Source organism: Symphodus melops (assembly GCF_947650265.1).
Source record: "Symphodus melops genome assembly, chromosome: 1".
Lineage (NCBI taxonomy): Eukaryota > Metazoa > Chordata > Actinopteri > Labriformes > Labridae > Symphodus > Symphodus melops.
In genome coordinates this window covers 14,180,289-14,201,173 of record NC_136691.1, presented here as the reverse complement: position 1 = coordinate 14,201,173, position 20,885 = coordinate 14,180,289, and the positions used below count along the sequence as shown (strand labels likewise).

At 40.1% G+C, this 20,885-nt stretch overlaps 3 protein-coding genes across 3 annotated transcripts in view; 1 reads left to right on the top strand and 2 right to left on the bottom strand.

Moving 5' to 3' along the window:
- dll4 (delta-like 4) overlaps nucleotides 1-20,885 on the bottom strand; it is a 250,962-nt gene that overhangs the window by 161,638 nt on the left and 68,439 nt on the right. The gene's annotated exons all lie outside the window — the stretch shown is intronic.
- On the bottom strand, nucleotides 82-8,455 carry zfyve1 (zinc finger, FYVE domain containing 1). The gene is made up of 12 exons (XM_079346470.1): nucleotides 6,956-8,455; nucleotides 6,616-6,859; nucleotides 6,257-6,517; nucleotides 5,940-6,154; nucleotides 5,696-5,802; nucleotides 5,272-5,380; nucleotides 5,090-5,187; nucleotides 4,090-4,207; nucleotides 3,599-3,769; nucleotides 3,302-3,482; nucleotides 3,027-3,140; nucleotides 82-1,656 (listed from the first exon to the last, which is right to left on the bottom strand). The coding sequence occupies exons 1-12, from the start codon at nucleotides 7,445-7,447 to the stop codon at nucleotides 1,424-1,426; spliced, it is 2,343 nt and encodes a 780-aa protein (XP_079202596.1). The 5' UTR covers nucleotides 7,448-8,455; the 3' UTR covers nucleotides 82-1,423.
- On the top strand, nucleotides 8,609-10,772 carry pigh (phosphatidylinositol glycan anchor biosynthesis, class H). Its single transcript, XM_079352958.1, has 4 exons — nucleotides 8,609-9,120; nucleotides 9,902-10,111; nucleotides 10,229-10,312; nucleotides 10,454-10,772. The coding sequence occupies exons 1-4, from the start codon at nucleotides 8,941-8,943 to the stop codon at nucleotides 10,523-10,525; spliced, it is 546 nt and encodes a 181-aa protein (XP_079209084.1). The 5' UTR covers nucleotides 8,609-8,940; the 3' UTR covers nucleotides 10,526-10,772.

The window sequence follows — 20,885 nt, the reverse complement described above, 5'->3', positions numbered from 1 at the left end:
TCTTTTTTTTTGTCCAGTACTGAATGATGTGCGTGCTGTTTTATATCTTACTGTTTGTACAAAGAATCAGCAAATACGGAGTGATTTTCTGCAGTTTAATACATACTGTATGAGCATACAAGAACATAAAGGTATTGATTGATCGTTCCTTGTAATGATTATTGAACATCTTACTCTGATATGGCAATGAGCCCCTTCACTGATATTTCAGCTTATTTGTTGTGACACCAAAACTGAACCAACGCTCCCAATCAGTTAGTGAAAGAATCCCATCACTACAGTTTGATATTGTAATACCTCGGTAACATCACACGTGATATTTATCGGACAATTGTCAAGTACAGTCTTGTTGCGGTAAAGGCAACATCACACATAGCTTACATTGCTACACAGCCTGAGTCGACAGAGTCATGGAATAGTCTTCTGATAAGCTCCTGTTTTGAGGGGCCAGCCTCAAAGACGCGTTGAAGTCTTTTCTTAAACCACAGTAGGTGCTGTGAGCCAGCCACTGTATCAAAGCAGAGTCTTCTATGTTTCATTACCCTGCAGTCAGATTTTCTCTTGATAGTAGTTTGGACATTTGAAAACAAAATGAGGCCATTTCAAAAATATCCGTAATAAAGTAAACTTTTTCTTCCCTTATATTTATATTCTATGTAAAATTTCAACAGTCGATCCAGGCAGCATTGTCAAGGCTGTCCTGTTATCTGCCCATTCAAGTACACACAAACAACCAGAAAGGATTATAGTAAGAAGTAAATACTAAGTAATTGAGTTGGAATGCATCTTGGTGCTACAGTCCATCATTGGCTTCTGATTGTTTTAAATCCTCCTGAAGCCAAAGACAAGCAAAGAGAAACTAGCGAACCGGTAGTCTAACACGCATCAGAATTCATTGAGGTGTTTCAAGTTTCACATCGTCTTCTGTCAAAGCCAACCCTGAATGCTACATCCATAGCTCTGCGAGTAAAAGTGCAAACCTGGAGTCACTTTAGGATGCTCAGTCAGTACTTCTGATAATTCTTCTTTTTTTTTTTCTTACACAAGTTACACCAGACTGAAGAAAGGTGCTATTATTATGGGTAAGTTACACTGGGAGGGATTGTCAAAGGGGTCAGGGCTTCATGTGAATGGCTACACATTTTTAAAGGATCAAATATACAGTAGGTACATGGCAATGAACCTGACTTTTTAAAAAACATTGTAACGGTATCTTGTCAACCTAGCGCCTTGACATTCAAGTCTCGGTCTGACTGGCATGGTTCACAGTGTAAAATATAGGCAAAATAAAGTGAAATAGCAACGAAGAACTGCCACAGGCGGTCCAGTGGCGAGAATAAAAAGCGTAAGCCTTTTAGTAAAAAAAACTTCCATTCCAGTTTTAGAGGCCGGTGTCCTTGATTGTTTCCTCCTTTTCTTCCTGCTAGAGCTCTCCAGGTTTCTGGTTGCAGCCATTGCAGACCCTCACAGGGTGGTCCCAGCCCCGGGAGGGAACGGCACGGCGCTCCTGAGAGCATTCGTCACACACGCCCTGCCCACAGGCGCGGCAGTGATGGATCGAGAGGCGAGGGGAGAACTCCTTCTGGCACTCACTGCAGCAGTGAATGTCCTGGTCTGGGACCCAGTAGGTTGGACGAGCCGCGTCCTTCATCAGGCCTGAATGAAGAAGAGATGGGACAGATTTCTACAATGATTCCTTTCTCTAATGATTTGGTCTGACTTTTAACAATTATGACAAGAAATTACAACAAAATGGGTAAAATAGTGGTTTAACATTCTCTGGGCAAAGCAGGAAATCAGACTAAAAACATTTACAGTGGAAAAAATTCAAGCGATACTGGATGTGGAATTCTTCTCGCCAATGCTCAAATTTTTTGGTTCCATTTTTGAGATTTTCCAGAACTACAGGTCTATGTACATGTTGCTTTTTTTATCTCTAATGTCTTGTAAAAAGTGACTGCTAAGCAGACCAGCATGACATTTTCATTTCCTGTTATCCATCAGCTGCATTCAAATAAAACTCAACACGTGTTGATTTAGAGGCTCAGACAGTGAGTGTGTGTCCTGCCCTCGGTTGATTCTCCTGTTTGTCTGAGTTTCTGTTTGTAAGTACGACTCATCAGCAGAAACTCTGCCTTAGGGGTCTGTCCTGAACCCTATGTTGTTTGCTCTGTGGCGGCTCCCTCTGGGGCATGTTATAAGAGCTTTTAAAGATTTCAGACGAGATTCAGCTGCACATGTCGTCAGTTTTGCTGGAATTTTTAACTGTAACTGTATAAAAGCTTGGAGGGCTGATCATTTTCTCCAGGTGAACACGGCTGAGAAGTTCTTCTTTCTGCTGTAGTGTGTTAATGGTTTGGTTCTCTTTTTTTTTTTATCATTGTAAAAGTATAGTTAAACTCAGGCCTGTTCACTTCCAGATCCGAGCTGGAGATGCTTTTTTTTTCTCATCTCGGCTTGATTGCTGTAGCTCTTTTGATGTCTTAGCAACTAATCCTTGAACCGCCCACAAGTGGTCCAAAATACTACTGCTAAGCTGCAGACAAAATCATCTATTTTAAAAGGTCTCATGTCACACCTATCCTTGTGTCTTTGCACTGGCTTCCTATTAATCTCAGAATCCAGTTTAACTCGATTGTGATTGTTTATACAGCGTTACATGCACCTGCCTATATTATAGAGCTGCATGCGTCATAACACCAGCAGAACTCTGCTGCTTGTTCTTCGTACAAGCCTTAAAACCAAAGGAGACTGTGCATTTGAGCTTGTAGCGCCTTAACTTTGGAAAGTACTTCTGTTTTGACACTATGCGCTTTTATTCTCCTTTTGAAGACTAAATAAAAATAAATTCATTAAGCAAGCTGGGAAAGACATCTGGAAACCTACCATGAATGGCTTCTGGGTTTTTTTTACACTATAAGATAACATTTTCCATGTTAAACATCAGCTGGGCAGTATGATCACCTTGGTCAACTTTATCTTCAATGTCTTGATAATGATAAAACCATACTATACATCATGCTCACCAAGAGGTATGTCAATGGCACCCACTACAGCTCCTAAAGTATTCTGCACGGCCTCCCCGACCTTCCTGGCTATCAGGGTGCCTCCTTCCTCTTCCAAGGCAGCGTCAAGCAACTCTGCAGCAGGAAAACATGCATATGATATTGAGCGACTTGCACAATATTAACAATGACAACTTGAAAACTACAAGCATGATACAAATCAGACAGTCAGTGGATGTGTAGAAGATAGCCTGTAATGGACGGGTTGCAAAAGGATAGTCTTTTTTTTCTATTACCAGTTGGGATTCCTCTGTTGTGGAAACAGGCATCGCAGACTCGGACAGGCGCGAGACCCCACCCCCTTTCAGGGACGGGTCGGGTTTTTGAGGAGCATGAATCACAGAAGCCCTCTCCACAGGCTCGGCAGTGGTGCTTGGTGTCATTGGGCTGGAACTCCTCCGCACATTTGTGGCATTTCTGCAACACAAAAACAACAAAACGCTGCTGGTTATATTCCTTACAGTAAGAGAGGTTCATGAAAAGTTCTCAATTCCAAATAATAATAAAAAAGCACAATGTTATTATGTACATACCAGGATGAGAGAGTTGGGTTTCCAATACGTGGGTGCAATCTGGTCGGTAAGCCATGAGGTGACTGCTTTGGCAGGTTTGACACTGAGCTCAGACACTGACTGAGAAATGTATTTGACTCCATCAAGCAACCTCTGAGCAGCATTGTTGTTGTCTTTTAAAAAACCATCAGACTGCAGAGAGAGATGTTAACATGTTAGCTTTCACACTTTCTCTTCCGCACATATCATACTAGGCCTACATGTTGTAAGTGCAACTTTCTGTTGAATTATTTTGGTACAGTAGGCTTTTTTTATATTCATTTCATCCAAGTGTCTATACTTGGATGAAATACCTATCCAACATATAGCATTAGCTTAAGTCAACATGTCACTATGATAAAAAAAAAAAAAAAGCATTTATTTCACGGGACATGCACACAGGTGTTGTTTAAAGAAACCTCCATTGGTTTAGGCAGAATCTCATTTAGACTTCTCGTCTGTGTTCGTCTTACCCCAGGCCAGATGTGCTGGATCTCTGTTCGGACCACAGTTTCCACTGGGTCCTGGTTTCCATACCAGTACTGTCTGCTTCTGTAGATCACTGCACAGTTGGGGCACTCGATTACGTATCTGTACAAAAACAAAGAGGGACTCATAAGCTTTGTGTCCTTTGTCTTGAACACCTCACATCACCGGAAAAATCACATTTTCTGAATTGTTGAAGCTACTCAGAGCAACTTTTAGCCCTCACTCGTATCTATTTGCTTTCCTATTTTGTCCTGTACATGTGCAAGCGCTCTTGATCTTAATGGGTTAATTATCTTTTATATTTAACACTCCAGACTGTGTGTGTTTTTAATATCTGATCTGTTTTTCCACGAGTGAAAGTGTACATAGTGTTTATGCCTTGTATTATTAAAGTCTATATAGCTGGGGGGTTTTTTACTTTGTTGCTATTGATGCTGTTTATATTTCGTGTTTACCTGGGGTTTTTTTTTTTTTAATGGAGCTGCTGTAACACCCAAATTTCCCCCATTGGGGGATCAATAAAGTTGATCAATATCCTAATCCTAATCTGGTTAGAAAATCTCCCATTGCTTTCTTTTAAGAGTTAAATGTACCATTTATCAATGATCTTTGAAGGGACAATAAAAAAAGGCTATTTTTGTAGCATGCTGCTCATAACTTTATCTCACACCTGCCTCCCAGAAGTTGTTTCCGACATTAAAAATAACTTGATAAAAATAGTGCTGGATGTCCATTTTGCTTTCCTAGATAAAGCTATTTTTTCACTCTTTCGTAAGCAGCTGCAAAACTTTTTAAATCATTTTAATTAGGTGCAACTGACCTAATGAATGGAAAAACTGTTGGCTGGATCATAATGCTTTGACATATATATATTGTTTTCCATATTTAATGCTGATTCATGTGGCTGTTGTTATTTGATTACTCTATTTTCCTAACAGGAAAGACTTTCAAATCGTTTTTGAAATTGTTGCCAGCTGGACTCACCCAGACCAGGCGTAAATGGCCAGGCCAAACCACGGTGAGTCAGATGAGGCCGTCGTCTTTGGAACAACTATAACCTCTTTTCCTCCTTCATAGCAGACCTGAAAAGTTCATAGGGAGAAACTCAGAGCATAGCCTGGCAGGTTTTCACCAACACGTGTGGCATTCATGTGTTCTTCCCTCACCTTGCAGGTGTAGATACGGTTGTCATACTGAGCGGAGTAGCGGCAGCGATGTTTGGCTTCATGCTCGAGTCCTTCCTTCAGGTGATTCATGCTTCTCTTGCAACCAGAACTGAAATACCAGATTTTGTTTGCAACTGTTTTAGACATTTAATATTTTAAGACTATTAAAGTTCATGTAAAAATACTGTTGGATTACCATGCCTTTGATAGTTACAAACCTGGTTACTCATTTAATTGACACAAACAGAGAGAGTAACATTACAGCTAAGCAGCCTTGTGAGTGTCTGTGAGATACTTCTTGGCTTTACCACAGAATGCCGCTCTGACATCTGAGACTTAACCAAGTTACGCATTTTCAATGATTTTTATAGTCTTACTAATTCTACAGTAACGAATTGCAACAAGGAAAGAAAACCACACACACCCGCAGCTGAGGCAGAGACAAGAACAGGTAAAATACTCGTCAGGAAAGAACGAGTTACTGGTCATGTGCTCATCAGGAATCTCCCCACTGAAGCTCTCACTCAGTGCCTAAAAGAAAGGGTGAACAAGACGGAAGGAAAGGCAGAGTTTAAGACCTTCACTATCAGTAGTTCTTGCTAATCGTGGTCGCCAAATGATTGAAATGTCAACACTGAACTATGATTACAGTTATTAAGCATTATTACCTGCAGAGCCTTGTAAATGACGCTGGCGGAGCGTGGAGAGCGGGTGGTGTTGTTGTCAAGCTGTTGCTCCAGGCTGCGCAGCAAACCACTGAAGTCAGTGGGAGGGTTGTAGGTCCGAGTCCCACGGTACTGGATGGAGCTGAATGCTTCTGGGAAAAGTCCCAGCTTTCTGAAACGCTCCTGGAGAAGACGCTCTGCTGATTCAGTCGGCTTGTCTAGGGATAAGACAAAAAACATATTTGACCAATTGAGGCACCTCTTATCATTAAACTCTGACAGATTTCGCTTTTAAGAATAAAAAGATGACTTCTATGTACCAGATCCTAGCAGCTTGGTGTGAACCGTCTCATGGAAAATGATAACTGCGGGGCCCAGAGTGGACAACGGGACATCCAGACCACAGCGGGTGGTAGTCGCCTTCAGCTCCTTGGTGAAATATTTCAGGTATGCATCTGATGCATCACCAAGAAACTTAAAGAGATCATCATGGAGACGGTCTGCATGGGTTCGATAGATTACCACGTCGGATATGGCTAAGACTTTGAGAAGCAGCCGTGTTCGCTGACCCTGATTGGCCCCTGATGGGAGGAAAAAGTTGCAGTGAATGCCTGTTTCAAACTACCTTTAACTAACTTTAGGAGAGAAGAAAAGAGAAAAGTGACTGTTAGTTTCATACCAGCTCCAAGCAGTCCCTCTGTGTCGATGACTACCACTCGATGCACAGGGTCCATAGCTGCCCATACACCCACGGTGCAGGACTCTTGTGTGGGTGAGGTCTTGAACACCTCTCTTCCAAGGAAAAACGTGTAGTTCAAGGTGTGGGACTTGCCCTCCCCCGTGTTTCCAAAGATGGACACAACTTTGAGAAGCTCATCTGGCTTGCAGCCCAGTCTCTTCACAAAGTCGTCCTCATTTTTCACCTTAAAGTCAAAACAATAACAACCTCATCAACTTGACAATACATTATTGAGTTGGCTACAAATAGATGGGGGGAAAAAATGCTCTGAAAAATGTACCTGCATCTCCTCTCTGTCGTCCACCAACAGGAAGCTGCACACTTTCTCCAGCTCGGCCTTCAGCATCTCTATCTGGGACTCTCCAGCACCCACGCTGTTATCCTGGGGAGCCTTAGCAGGAGGGTAAGGTGTCAGAGGGTGCTTCCTCTTGTTGACTCCACTATGGGTGCGTTTCTGACAGTCCAAACACAGGTTGATCTTACAGCCCTGGCAGCGCACCACCGCCCTAAGCCGCCCACCGTTGACAGAGCCGCTGCTGCCGTCCCCTTTACACGAGTCGCAGAATGGAACATGACCCGGTGCGATCCGGACCCGGTCGTGATTCCTCATCCGCTCCTGGCGATGGAGCTCCAGTTCACAGCGGACACACTGCAAGCTGCCGCATTCATCACATTCAAAGGCAGCTTCATCTGAACCCCCGCAGGCGTAGCTCTCCTGACAGCCGAGGACTGTGCTCACTCCTTTGTCTACAGCAGGACCTTGACCACTCATCTCAAACTTTACAGGGCAGGACGACTGACTGTGAATACTGATGCGATGAGGAGGAAGACTGACAATTATAACCCCACTTAAACAACCTCTATGAGCACACAGGGTGTGTTCAAATTCATAAATAAGTCAATTCACTCGTCTCCAATTCAGTCAAAAAGTTCTAAGAAATGTAATTGAAGTTAAAATGAGTAAGTTATTAGTGACTACTTTTTGGCGATATTGTGTCAGCAGTATGTGTGTGTGAAGCAACTCCAGGCAGCTAATTTTAAACACACTTGTCCCGACTTGTAATAACTCTGTTTTGGCACAACAACAACTCGCCAGCTAACATTAGCATGTCTTGGCTTGATTCAGTAAAATGTGACAAACTTGGCTCACAAGTTTCTATTTAAAAGGCAGCTCGACATAATTTACACAAACAAACAAAAAGATCCGCCCTGAAATTCGGTGATAAATACGCTATCTATCATTAACAACACAGGAGTCACTTCTAATAAACAACCTTCGTCCATCAGACTGACCTAGTAGTAGCTACCAGTCCGGCTGAGTCGACTGATTCCCGGACTAAAAAGCTGCCTCATCCCGGTCTAAAAGTGGACTCAGTACAGTACACACATACAGCTAATGTTAGCTAGTGGAGCGATTTGGTGTCAAAACCCTTGTTGATGTTGTTGCTGCTTTTACATCAGCTGATCGGCTTGTTTTTTTTATCAAGAGTTCAAAAGTCATACAAACGCAGTGCATGCTGGGAAATGAAGTATTTGTGAGCTGCATGAATGAGCCAGGATATTTACAGTCTGTAGAAAGAACGCGGGTTGTTAAATCTTATTTACATGATGTATACAGGGTTTCAAGACATTCACTAACTATTACTCTCTAAAATACTCTTTACGTTTCTAAAGGTAGTTTGTTATTAGCTACATGGCAAATTCAGTTTAGCATCGTCTACCCACAATGCTTTGTACCTTCCAGCTGTTATAAGGTGTTCCTTTTTTTATAAACCGGCGTACACCGATGATATCCTGCTACTGTAAACAACATGTACGATAGTCGGATTAATGTTTATTGATGTATGTATATAAGTATTAAGTGTTTGAAAAAAAAAACAATGGGACGTGTTGACATTATTACCCGCCTGTAACCTTTTCTTTTGTATCACTTCTTCTAAACTCCGCAAACATCCCGGACATGTGGCCACAGCGGTGAATATAACAAATGCACCCAACGTTAGGGCAGATTTATTAGGACAGCGGTATTTCGGTGTTTTCGCTGCTACTTACGTTTTCCAGTGTTTTATTTCAGTGGTTGAATTTACAAGTTGTAGTTTGTATGCAAAATACGTCTCCAGTTTCGCAACAACTTGTGTCTATGTGACTGACCTTGCCTGTTGCCGGTTGACCTACGAGTTCAGCGTTAGCTTGCTAAGCTCATCCTTTGAATTTGTGAGTTTACTTGATGCTCACTGTTCCTCGACTACTTGCTTTGAGTAGTTCATGATGGAAGATGAAGCCTTCACAGACATCAGTGGCAAAGCCATCTCTCTGGACTGCCAGAGTCATTCGGGTTTGTGCAGGGAGTTCACCGTCAGCTCCCCTAAAGTGTCCATCGGTAAAGTGATGGTGTACACCTGCTCTGTTTGGCTCTCAGCCTACACCGTGTTCTTCTTCACGGAGGTAAGACTAAAGACGTGCAGGTTTCCACGCTGCAACATATGAATGGTGCACATATTGACAAGAAGCAAACCCCGTCTATTACTTGTCGTTTGAATGGCGTTTGTTTTTTCCTTCAACGTAAGATTTTGGTAAAATGAACTTATAACAGAGTCTAAAACTGTAATTTAACTTCTCAGAAGGCTTAATGCCCAGCTCCAGTGCCAATAGTAGTTGTAGTAGTGTTTTTTACTGAGCTACAAACATTTTAAAATGTGGTTGCTGATAAGTCACCATGCAGATTGATGCCATTTACACTAAACAATAGATAGATAGATAGATAGATAGATAGATAGATAGATAGATAGATAGATACTTTATTGATCCCGAGGGAAATTCAGGTTTTTTGTTTTTTTTTGTTTTTTTTCCTCTCGGTACCTCTCATTTGCCCTGGTTATACTAAGTGTACCATGTAAAGTGAAAACGAAGCTATCTGTGATGTAGTAATTTACATAATATGACTGTTTAAATAAACTTAATTTGTGTGGCACATTTTCCCCACTATAGATTTTGACTCCAGGCCTTTAATACTTTCATTTCAGTTGGAGTCTCTAGTATTGCTTCTTCTCTTAATTTAAATCTTATTCCAGTAGAGGTTAAATCAGCCTACAATATTTCTAATGAACAAAATACTGGAAATTTTCTCAGTGATGAGTAAATTCAGATATTAATAATATATATGTATTATAGTGGGGTTGTCCTACATGGTCAAATCTGCATGTGACTGTCTTCCTCTTCCTTGCAGAACACTGCCGTGCTGTCCTGTGCTATATTTGTAACCCTGGTTGGCATGATGCTTCACATCCACTTCGTGAAGGTGGACCACGAGTCCTTGCTTGTCATCGGCTCTTTAGGCATTCAGGTGTCCTCCAGCTACGCCTCAGGACGAGAAACCACAACGTTCATTGAGATGGGCAAGATCAAGGATATTGTCATCAACGAAGCTATTTACATGGTGAGTGAAGAAATAAGCTCGCTGTCTTTATTACTATGTGTGTTAGCTTAAATATTTTGCATGGAACTAAAGTTTTGCTTTATGAAGAGTGAATTGATGTCTTATGCTTCATTTTAGCATCAAATCATCTATTACCTGTGTGTGCTGTTGAAGGACTCGTCCGAACCTGATGCAGTGTCAAGTGTTGTGCCTTTGTTTCAGGTGAGCTGAAAAGCAAGATGTACACATTTCTTCTTGAACAATTGCTTTTCAAAAGTAACCTTTTTTTGTTCATTGTTCACCTTTGGCTTTTTGTACACACACTAACATGTTTATAATGAACACCCTGTCTTCACATTTCAGAGTTCAAAGCCCAGGCTGAACTGTTTGGTGAAGGTTTACAAAAGCTGTCAGGAGATTCTTTCAAAGTGCTGATGCCACAACGTGCTGCTTATCCATTAGCCATGTCTTTGGTGAAGCAGCATGCTTTAATATTTCTTTGCTGAAGAGCTGTTCTTTATGGTTAACAACAGACGATAGTTTTTCTTTATTTTGGTGCATTTAGATATATATATTTTTGTTTTTCAGTATATTTATCCTTTTTTAACTTATGAGTACACATGTAGTATATTAATATAATAATAATAAGTCTGCTGACCAATATTATTAATTCAATGGTTTGTTTTTTTCTTGTTATGCAGCTACTGGAGTAAAAAAAAAAAAAAAAAAAAAAAAGCACATTACTTGTTAAAGACCTTAAAGAGCCCATCCTTTCTTTGACATTGAATTGAAAAATAGAAATGTCCTTTGATAACTTTTCTTATTTATTTGTTGTTTTAGATTTTAGTGCACTTCTTATGTAATTTTCTGCTGGATTTGATAAACATTCCTTAACTGTATTTTTCATGAAAACAAATAATTCAAATAAATTTTTACAAAATCAACATTGCTCCTTGTATATTTATCACAAGTAGGAGTGCATGTTCGGGCTGCCAGCCAGTAGGGGGCAGCATTACTCTTACGTTTATTCAAAAATGGATGAATCAATCAGTTCAGACAAAATCACTGCAGATGTAGCTTTTATTGACTTTTGTTTTTTTTATTCACAGCAAAGTTTTTCTTGGATTTCCCCTGTACGTACTAGAAAACTTAAAGTTATTTAGAAATGTATATCACTTAAGTTTAAGATTAGCTCTACAGCACATTTATAAATAAAACTCCACCTTCTGACTGTAACATGTTTCTACTTCATAACTACATAAGCCCTCATCTCTTTGAGCCTCTTGGTCACGTTTACCTCTGTTGTTTTTAATCCTACTTTTGTCTGTTGATACACCAAACCTGTTTTCAGAAATGTTACCCAGGGTTGCCTCAGACTCGGACAGTTATAACAAGTGTGTGCAGAGCTTCACAATGTATGATGAAGTCTTTGACATGTTAAGTTATTACCAGATGTTATTTCTGATTAAACCTTGTAAATAAAAATTCCAATTTTAACTTATCTCATTCAAAGAAGATTGTCTCAGTTAATCTCCAAAGTTTTTGGAAGTTTTTATATAGAATTCATTTTTGGAATATATCCAAGCAAAACATTTTTTTAACATTAGTAATTCAATACATATATGTTAATGTGAATGACATTAACACAGAGGTTGTGTAAATGTTTTCGGTCAGGAGCGGAAAATGTTCCTCCTTTAAATACCTTGTGGCTGTAACCAATGAATTACAGTTGAGGGGTCTCAAATCCCACAGTTTAAAGTTCAGAGTACTTCCTTTGGCCTTTGTCTGCCCTCCAGGCCTTATCATTTCCATCCATTTTAAATGTTGATGACCAGCTGCAGCTCCGCGTCAGACCTGTGTGTGAACTCAATGGTCTACAGGCCAACAAAATAAGCAGGGGGGTGTGATTTTCACGGGGCAAAGTATTCTGCCGTGAAGAGTGGCCCTCTGACAGGATAATAGTCCCTCCTGGAGGTGTGAAACAGTCAGGAACCAAGCAGAGGTGAAAAAAGCTGGGAGCGACACCTCAGGGCTTCTGAATAGGCCTCATAAAGCAGCAGCCCCACTGAGTGTAAATCATAGATGGTGGTGTGGAGGTTTGGCAGGGCTAAAACACACTGAAGAGTTCTTTAGCCACAGGTGTAGACTGTTAATTACCTGTGTGTATAATCAGCCTGTAATAGCACATTAACTTTGACACTCCAACCATAGTTTATTTGTGATTTGTCCAATCTTTTAAAGTCAGAAACACTAAACACCAGTAGCCTCTAACGTGTCGATAGATGATAGATAGATAGATACTTTATTGATCCCGAGGGAAATTCAAGAGTCCCCCTTTTTCTAAATATAAAACATGTACCATATCATTTTTACAGTTTTCTGTTATTTGCACATTGGTGGTGTAAACGTGTGTGAAATCCCTCTGTCTGTTTTGGGTGTAAGAACGTCGTGGTTTGATGGGAGTGGAGGGGTTGGAGCCCTACTGAGATGGGGAGTTGCCCCTTTACCTCCTGCAGTACATAATCACACTCACACACAAATGGTCACTCATTCATTTGGGAAAATAAGCTTGACCACTTTTTTGCAGAGCTTCGATTAAATGAGAAACTTGTTCAATGCTTACAATGTAAATACAAAGCAACTATTAGCGTTAAGTTAGCCTTGCTAGCATCATGGCTGGAAACTGGGAGAGGCAGCTCACCATGCTTTGTAAAAAGGTCACAAAATCCACACTGTAGCACCTTTTTAGCTGAAGTTAACGCGCTATATTGTTTTAAAATAATTTTATACAAAATCAAAAGAAAAGGTCATTGGTACAATTTGGTTTGGTTGCCTTTCACCACTCTAAGCCAATACGTCCAGAACAAAAGTGATGAAAAACCGTCATATAATAATTTCAGTTTAAACAAAGGAGGTATAACTGATGAATTACTTTGCTACTGTCGATCTCTGAAGCTTCGAACAGAGCCAGGCTAGCTGTTTCTCTAGCTCTTTACATGCACAATACAGGTTGAGTGGCATGTGTTTACACACACATCAAAAATGTTTTTACTCTATTCATACTTTTTCCTGCTAGCTACCTTGTAAAAGTTTGTGTGAAGATAGCAAAAATACAGGGTTTTTGCTCCTCTTCTAATGACGCTCTCACACTGTGAATGAACAATGTACGAATCAGGAAGATATTCATCGGTGGGATTTCCTGAACTGTTAAAGAAATGTTCGAGTGTGTAAAAGCTTTTGACCATGCTTTTTATGTAGTAAGCCTACACAAACCCATGAGAGTATCAATTTTCTGAATAAATTCACATCAGGAAGCGATTATGAGTCCACAAATTAAAAACTAGGCACAAATTAAAACAGTATAAAAATGTAGTATCGAAGTCCAACATAATGAATAAAATAGGATTTATGGATGGTTTATGGAAATAAAAAGTGTTTCATAGAATGCCATGATCTTGTTGTGTTGTGTCTTTGAATGATTATTCTTTTGTTGTGAAATCCTGGAAAACAGATGTATAAAGAGGAAAAAGTCATACTATTGTTTGTAATGTGACAGTTTATCCCCTCTTCCTGTCGGCACACACAGGCAGGTGTAACATGATGTCTGTTTAGATTTGAATCTTTAAAAAAAAAAAAAAAAAAAAAAGGAAAAAAGCTGCCATACGTCAGGCAGCGAGTTTTACCTGTCACCTCATTCTGCCTCTACTGAGCACATGTACAGTGTCATGTCACATGGAAGACTCTCTTTCTGTTGAATAAGCTGTTATATACACTTGCAAGCTGTTGTTTCTCTGGACTCATTCAGTAGAGTGGTTTTCTTCTGAAGATAGCGGAGGAAAAAAAATCTATTCTTTATGAATGAATGGCATGATTACAATTAGAGACTCCCGTTTACATTGAGTGTTTGTCATTGGATCTTACCTCTGAGAGTCTAACTGTAGAACTTCATTGTTCTCTGCCATAATGCTCCAACTGTAAATGTGGATCTTTGTTTAGGATGTACATCTTGTTGAGTCAAACAAATACAGTGTATCGTGGAGCAAGTGAAAGATAACAAATGTTTCATCTAGATCTACATAATATACCACTATTACCGTACATAATCCACTAGCCTAACTGACATATATCCCTGCGAATGGGTATTTTAGGATGTGCAAATTTACAGCAAATCATCATGCTCCACACTGCACAGTGCAAACTAGATTGTATTCACGTTAATGTCAAATAAGTGCAGATAAAACTGAGCAGCAGGCTGGAGGATAAGCCTGGTTGGCTCCATGGCATTGCAGAACCGGTCTTGGCGCAACAGAGCACTAATAAAACTCTCCTTTGTAACACAACACACTCGTGAAAAAAGGGTGTTTGAATCCTTTTATTGTTTTCTGCGTCACAATATTTTCACATTGTCTGTGTGATCTTCCACTCTCAAAAAAAAGCTCTGATTCAATGCTACCATGTGTCCTTATATCAGAGCTGGGTGAAAAGTCTTGTCTTAGTTCCTATAAGGTTATTCGAAAAATGCCTTTTTATCTGAGGAATATTCACTAGTAGTAAAGTAAATATGTAACAAACTTTGGACATCTATGTAACCTCTTAGTGCTGTAACTAAAGGCACTAACTTTGTCTTGCTTAAGATGTGTGCAGACGTGATTTATTATTTTCACCTTGGGGGAAATGTGCTTATTTGCTTCCTAGTTAGTTTCCTCCCTGGACATTGAAGTCTATTGCTGTTCTCCCTCTCCCCTCTCTCAGGCAAATACGTTGAACTAAATTGTCGTTGCACTCACAGTTGCTGATGCTGTTTTTTTTTTAATAATCTGCCAGTCAGTTGAAATGCAAATTGTGTTTCAAAAAGCACAATGAAACAAATGAAAGAGACTCATCCAGGGCCACACCTTAGTAGCGTCACCTGCTACATGTGAGTTAAGTGAGACAGACTTCTTGTCAGGCCAGCTGACAGCAGATACGAGAACGAGAAGCCTGCTCGACAGGTCTGTCCAGGGCTCTGACAGCAGTGAGCTGTGGCTGCAAACACACATCCGTTGTCTCTGTTTGTCTTCAGTGGAAAGAGCTAGTCCATTGAAACAAGTGTGTGAATGGGCATGTGGTTTTACAGTATGTAGGCAGGTTAAACTTTCATATTCAAATCATCTGCCCCTATAATAATTGTATTTTTATTAGTCTGAATTTGATTTGATTATTCCTTATACTGGGTGATTTTTTAAGTTTGCTGATTACAGGCTTTATTCCCTCTCCTTTATAAGTCACATTGTTGCTGTGGGGCTGTGAACACAGCTCCCCTTCAAGTGGTGCCATATTGTCGATGACTGGTGATTGAGTCACATATATAATGTCTCGTGTCTGTATATAGAACTTTAAAGGCACAGCATAACTTAACACTTGTAGTAACGCACTGTACATTTTTTAGGCTGTCTTTAACTTTTTATTCTAATATTTTTGCAGCAGCCATCTTTTTGCAGAAGTTTTGCTAGGCTAAACTTTATTAGGCGGTACTGCAGGGATAACACTTGTTTTTCATATGCAGAGAATTGAAAAGACAGTAGACAGTGAATAGCTGAAAGGTAGGCTACATTACTTCATATTTAAAACTAACATATAACAACATATTTGTTAGCCTATAAGCTACCATCAGACAGTTTATGTTAACATTTAGCTACTTCTTAGCTTGATCATGTTAGCTAGGAAGTGCCAGAATGCATTTGTTAATACGAAAGAACACACTACTGTAAATGAGAAAAGTAATGTAAGCAAGGAGTTGAATGCTTACTTAAGCTGTTATCTTGCTAAAAGTGGTTAAAGGAGGAATGTCAGACTTTTTGATCCCGTAGATGTTGCCCTTGAGCACCAGCATCAAACTAAAACAAACTCCTGATTAGTGACAGCTCGCTATTTCAAAGCCTCCTCTTTCCTTCCGCAGCTCACCTCCAACCTCTCTCTACTCGTGTTCACACTAAGGAGTTATGAATTAGATCATACTCTGAGCATCATCAAGCAATAATCCTTTGCTTGAGATGATTTCGTGTGGTCTGCATTGTTGTGTTAGCAGGCTAATGCTAGCACACTAGGAGAAAATTATCCTGCCTTTTCTAGGCTAAGAGTGACGTAGAAAGAAAATGGTTGCTATGTGTAGGCTACATGGTGAATTGTGATTCATCCAAATTCTAAGAACTCATAACAACATATGTAATGACAGTGCTCTCTTCTTCATGTCAGATTATAGTCTCACACAGTTATTTGTGTCACAGATAAGTACAAGACAGATGCTCAATAATGATCTCTTGCAGAGATGTACATTTTGATGTCACTTGGTTGGAAATGCCCCCATTGTAACCGCATAGTAATGCCATTCACTCCACACGCAACGTGACATCACATGAAACAGACAATGGAAAGGATGAGTGAGCATGGATTAAAATACAATCAGGATTTAGATCAGAGAGATAGTATTATTTGACTGTGACCTGAGTTCTTTTTGGAAAATATGAATTCTTCTTTTGTTTCGAAAGTAACAATAAAAGAAAGATCTTCGATTTTGAAATGAGACAAAATAAAAATCTGTCTTTGTACCTTTAAGGAAATATGACTCCAAAGTAAAAACAAGAAATTATCCAATCTTCCTGAAGAAGAAAACATGATTTTAAGAGATACAGGGGTTTAACTTGAAATGACTTAAAATGACTATAATCGGATTAAATTGTTATCTGAGATGTACTTAGAGTCAATAGTGAGGGTCAAATTCACTGGAAAATAACTGAAGTGGTTCATCCTGCGTGCCGCGTCGTTGTAACAATTCTTGGGAAGCCCCCGGAGCAAGTTTCCGTTTTGTCATAAACACATGTCCCAAAACATGTACCTAAAATGACTTCAAACGTCATCATGGCAGAAAAGTATTTTACATTAGAAAGTGCTGAGTGGTTTTATTTTTTACTGTTTCATAAATTAGTTATTTCATAAATTAAACACAGAAAAAATAATTAATTAAACGGTGTATCTATGGCTAGAGAAGCCCAAACTCTTTAATAAAGTTGATTAGATATCAGTGATCCCCAGGCACAGAAGAAAACTGCTTCATTCTGTTTTCTGTTCGCCAGTATGTGCTTCACAGATTTTGTGTCAACCACTAATGATGTCTATATGTTCGTTGGTATATAACAGCAGAAGTTGTCATTATAGCGGATCTGCTCCACCCCTCCCGAGATGTTCTTTTTACGTCATGTCTTGCCTCCTGAGATCCTCTGTCCAGTCTGTCACCTTTTGTGACGTGTGTTTTTCAACAAATAAGTCGGGATTTTGAAACTTTCTAGACATTTTCAGGAGTGCATATTTGAAAATGGTTGATAACTCATCTGCTTTGATTTTATGGAGGATAGGCATTCTTCACAAAAAGCCACGTAGCTAACTTGACTGACATGCGGACGCAATGCTACAGTATGTCAAGAGGCTAAGAACCCGCCTCAGCTCCAGCTCTTAGCTTGTCATTAGGTTGACTGAAGGTTTGGGTGAGACAGCATTTCCAATATGGCCCCGCCATCGATGGGACTCCAAAACCCTCTGCAGTAACAGATGGGTGACATCACTTGGATTTCATGCAGTTATATTTACTGCAATCTCACACTGGGAGAGGACAATGGTCAATGAGAAACTCAGCAAGATTTCACCTGCAAACTGTCCTGACATTGTGTCTAGAAATAATTAAGCTGTCACTCACACACAGACACACTTGTTTGATGGTGACACAAACACACTGAGTAAGCCAATTTACTGAGCTCTGAGTAACCGGACAGCAACCACTCACTCTCTGCTGAACAAGTCTAGACACACCTTATCACTCTGTCAGAAACTAGACTGAAACCAACAATATCTTTTGTCATTATCCCTTCAACTACATCACCTCTTGGCAAATAGTCAGACAGATCATTGTTTTTGTGTTTTTGGGGCAATATGAATTCATTTGTATTAGTGCCTTTTTCTTACTTTACAGCAGTGTTTCTTTCATGTATTATTTCATTATGTATGTGCACACTAGCTGTATGTGTTTGTGCATGTAGGAGTGTGTACGTGGGACAATATGGGTTTTGTTGACTTGCATCATGCCCTCACTTGCTCCACTGCCACCATGTGTGCTGTGTGGATGTCACAACAACCCCCCTGCCTCCCTCCTCTCTCTCTTTAACCCCCAGCCAATGTCACTGTGAGAACACCTCTCCCCTTGGATTCCCAGACGTGAACACACCCAATTTACAGACTCTCAACCAATCACATCACACACTTCCCCATATGTAAAATGGCACTCTGTTTTCTCTCAGAAACACGGATAACTGTCACTTTACAAAAGTGTGAATAAAGAAAACTCCTGGCGTTGTTAAATTGGAGCGATATAGCGCTTTACGATAAATGTAAAGTCTGTAAAACACCCACACAGGCAATTGTGAAAAATCATAATCTTATTTATTTTCAACGCTAGTTGTGGGGAGACAAGTAAGATAAAGGTAAACAGATGGCATACACCAAAGCATTTACCTTTAAGCTAAGCTAATACTATTAAAGCAAGGATAATTTTGGATTTCTGTCCTTGGATGGACCTTTCTTTTAAAAGCATAAAAATAAACACTAAATAACCAAACACAGTCAAAGCCACACTTTTTTTCACAAATTATAGCCTATAGGCATTTCAACCATTCTGAACTTTTGTTTGGAAAGAGATTACAGGAGTAAATACTATTTTACATTATTATTTTTTATTATATATTTTTTTTTCAGAATCTACAATCTCGTAGCTCACACATGATAATGATGTCTAGCTGTTTCACTCCCGAAGACCCTCTTGACTTCTTACAACATAAAGGCTCTTTGAATTCAAATCAGCAGGAAGGTTTTACAGTCAACCTGTTTTCTGTGGAGATAAAACAGATGTTTCACATCTTACAGAGAACGGGGTTTGAAGATGTGTTCTGCAAGGGGTTCAGTGTGTTGATAAGATTGTGACACCTCTGGTGAGTAAACCAGCACTCACAGTTTAGTCAGATTACCTCTTTTCATTACTGAAGAGAGCTTGTGCTTACACAACAATAGAGGATTTCACAATTAACATCAACTTGAACTGTGTGTACAAATGAGTGAGCAAAAGGTGAAGAAAGTGTATTCACACATTAAAAATAGAGACAATTAAACACCATTTTGGAAGAAAGAAGGATATTTCCATTAGCATAAGAACATCAAACGACAGCCTTATTATCTTTGCAAACTATGATTTGACTGTTTTGTGTTTTCTCTGCTACTATTCACTTTTTAATTCACCTCTACTGAGTATTTGATAAAACACTGCACATTGGTGCAACACATAATTGGGTATAGGGGTCAATGTTTGTCTATCAATGTCAGAGTATCTGCCATGTTCATGGCTTGTTCTATTGATTGTACTTAACTTCACTGGCTGCCCAGTTGGGATAATAAAGTTAATTACAGTTGTAAAAATATAAATAAATAAATAAAACAAAAAAAAACCCATCAAATGACAGAAGGAAGGTATATTTAGGGTTATATGTTGCTGTTTTAGTTTTTATTCACATCTGAGTGTGTGTGTGTGTGTGCGTGTGGAGAGACTGGGAGGTCCAGGTTCACTGTGGTTATGACTCCGTCCTTGAATCTGTTTGTCCGAGCTGTTCTTCCAGTCTTCCAGAGGGCAGCATGTCGAACAGATGAAAGCTGGGGTGAGAACTGTCCTTAACAATGTGTTTTGCTCTGTTCAGGCAGCGGGAATTGTAAATGTCCTTTAGAGAGGGGAGATGGCAGCCAATGATCCTCTGTGCTGTGTAGAGTACTCTCTGAAGCCCCTTCCTGTCTCCTTCAGTGCAGCTGGCGTGCCACACTGTGACGCAGTACAGTACAGCAGCAGGCTCTCTATGGAAGAGCGGTAGAAGTTCACCAGCGGCTTCTCTTTCAGGTTGCACTCCCTGAGCACTCTCAGGGAATTGACCCTCTCTATACAGACATCGTTGATGGGAGGCTGGGTCTGCACGGTGCTTCCTGAAGTCGAGGATGATTTTGATTAGTTTTCGTGGTGTTCAGTGCCAGGTTGTTCATTGAACACCATGTTATCAACTTCAGGATCTCGTCTTCCCCTGAGATTGGTCCAACCGCAGTGGTATCGTCTGCGAACTTGATGATGGTGTTTCCAGGGTGCGTTGGGCTACAGTCGTATGTGAAGAGGGAGTACAGTAGTGGGCTCAGCACACATCCTTGTGGAGAGCTGGTGCTTAGTATGGGGGTGAAGGAGGCGTGGTTGCCGGTTTGTGAGGAAGTCTTTAATCCATGAGCAGGTGTGTGAGTAGAGGCCTAAGTCTGTATTTTTAACCAGAATGTTTGGGATTATTGTGTTGAAGGCTGAGCTGTTATTGATGAAAAGTAGCCTTACATAGCTCTCCTGGTGTTCCAGTGTGGAGAGCTGTGGCATCTTCTGTGGATCTGTTTGCTGTATAAGCAAACAGGTGTGGGTCGAAGGTCTGAGAAGGGCTGGCTTTGATGTGGTGTACAATCAGCCTCTCAAAGCACTTTATGATGACCAGTATTCGAGCAACTGGACGGTGCATGCTCAAGAGATCAAGATCTGGGTAACCTGGCCAAGAGAGCAGCAGAACCCATCCTAATAAAAACATGATTCAGAACAAAAGTGAACAAACAAGTTCAGAGCAACAACAGTTAAATGTGCAAACTGTTTTGCAGACAAAGGGCAGGAGTATTATTTTCCCAGCGTTTGAGGCATGAAAAGAGAAAA

What these genes read in the sequence shown, in the direction of transcription:
- zfyve1 (XM_079346470.1), bottom strand. Translation starts at nt 7,447, where the DNA reads ATGAGTGGTCAAGGTCCTGCTGTAGACAAAGGAGTGAGCACAGTCCTC. An exon ending in GCCATTTACGCCTGGTCTGG is followed by an intron (nt 4,208 to 5,089) that starts GTGAGTCCAGCT and finishes GTTTTTGTACAG; the next exon opens with ATACGTAATCGAGTGCCCCA. An exon ending in CAACAGAGGAATCCCAACTG is followed by an intron (nt 3,141 to 3,301) that starts GTAATAGAAAAA and finishes TTCCTGCTGCAG; the next exon opens with AGTTGCTTGACGCTGCCTTG.
- pigh (XM_079352958.1), top strand. Translation starts at nt 8,941, where the DNA reads ATGATGGAAGATGAAGCCTTCACAGACATCAGTGGCAAAGCCATCTCT. An exon ending in CCGTGTTCTTCTTCACGGAG is followed by an intron (nt 9,121 to 9,901) that starts GTAAGACTAAAG and finishes TCTTCCTTGCAG; the next exon opens with AACACTGCCGTGCTGTCCTG. An exon ending in GTGTTGTGCCTTTGTTTCAG is followed by an intron (nt 10,313 to 10,453) that starts GTGAGCTGAAAA and finishes TTCACATTTCAG; the next exon opens with AGTTCAAAGCCCAGGCTGAA.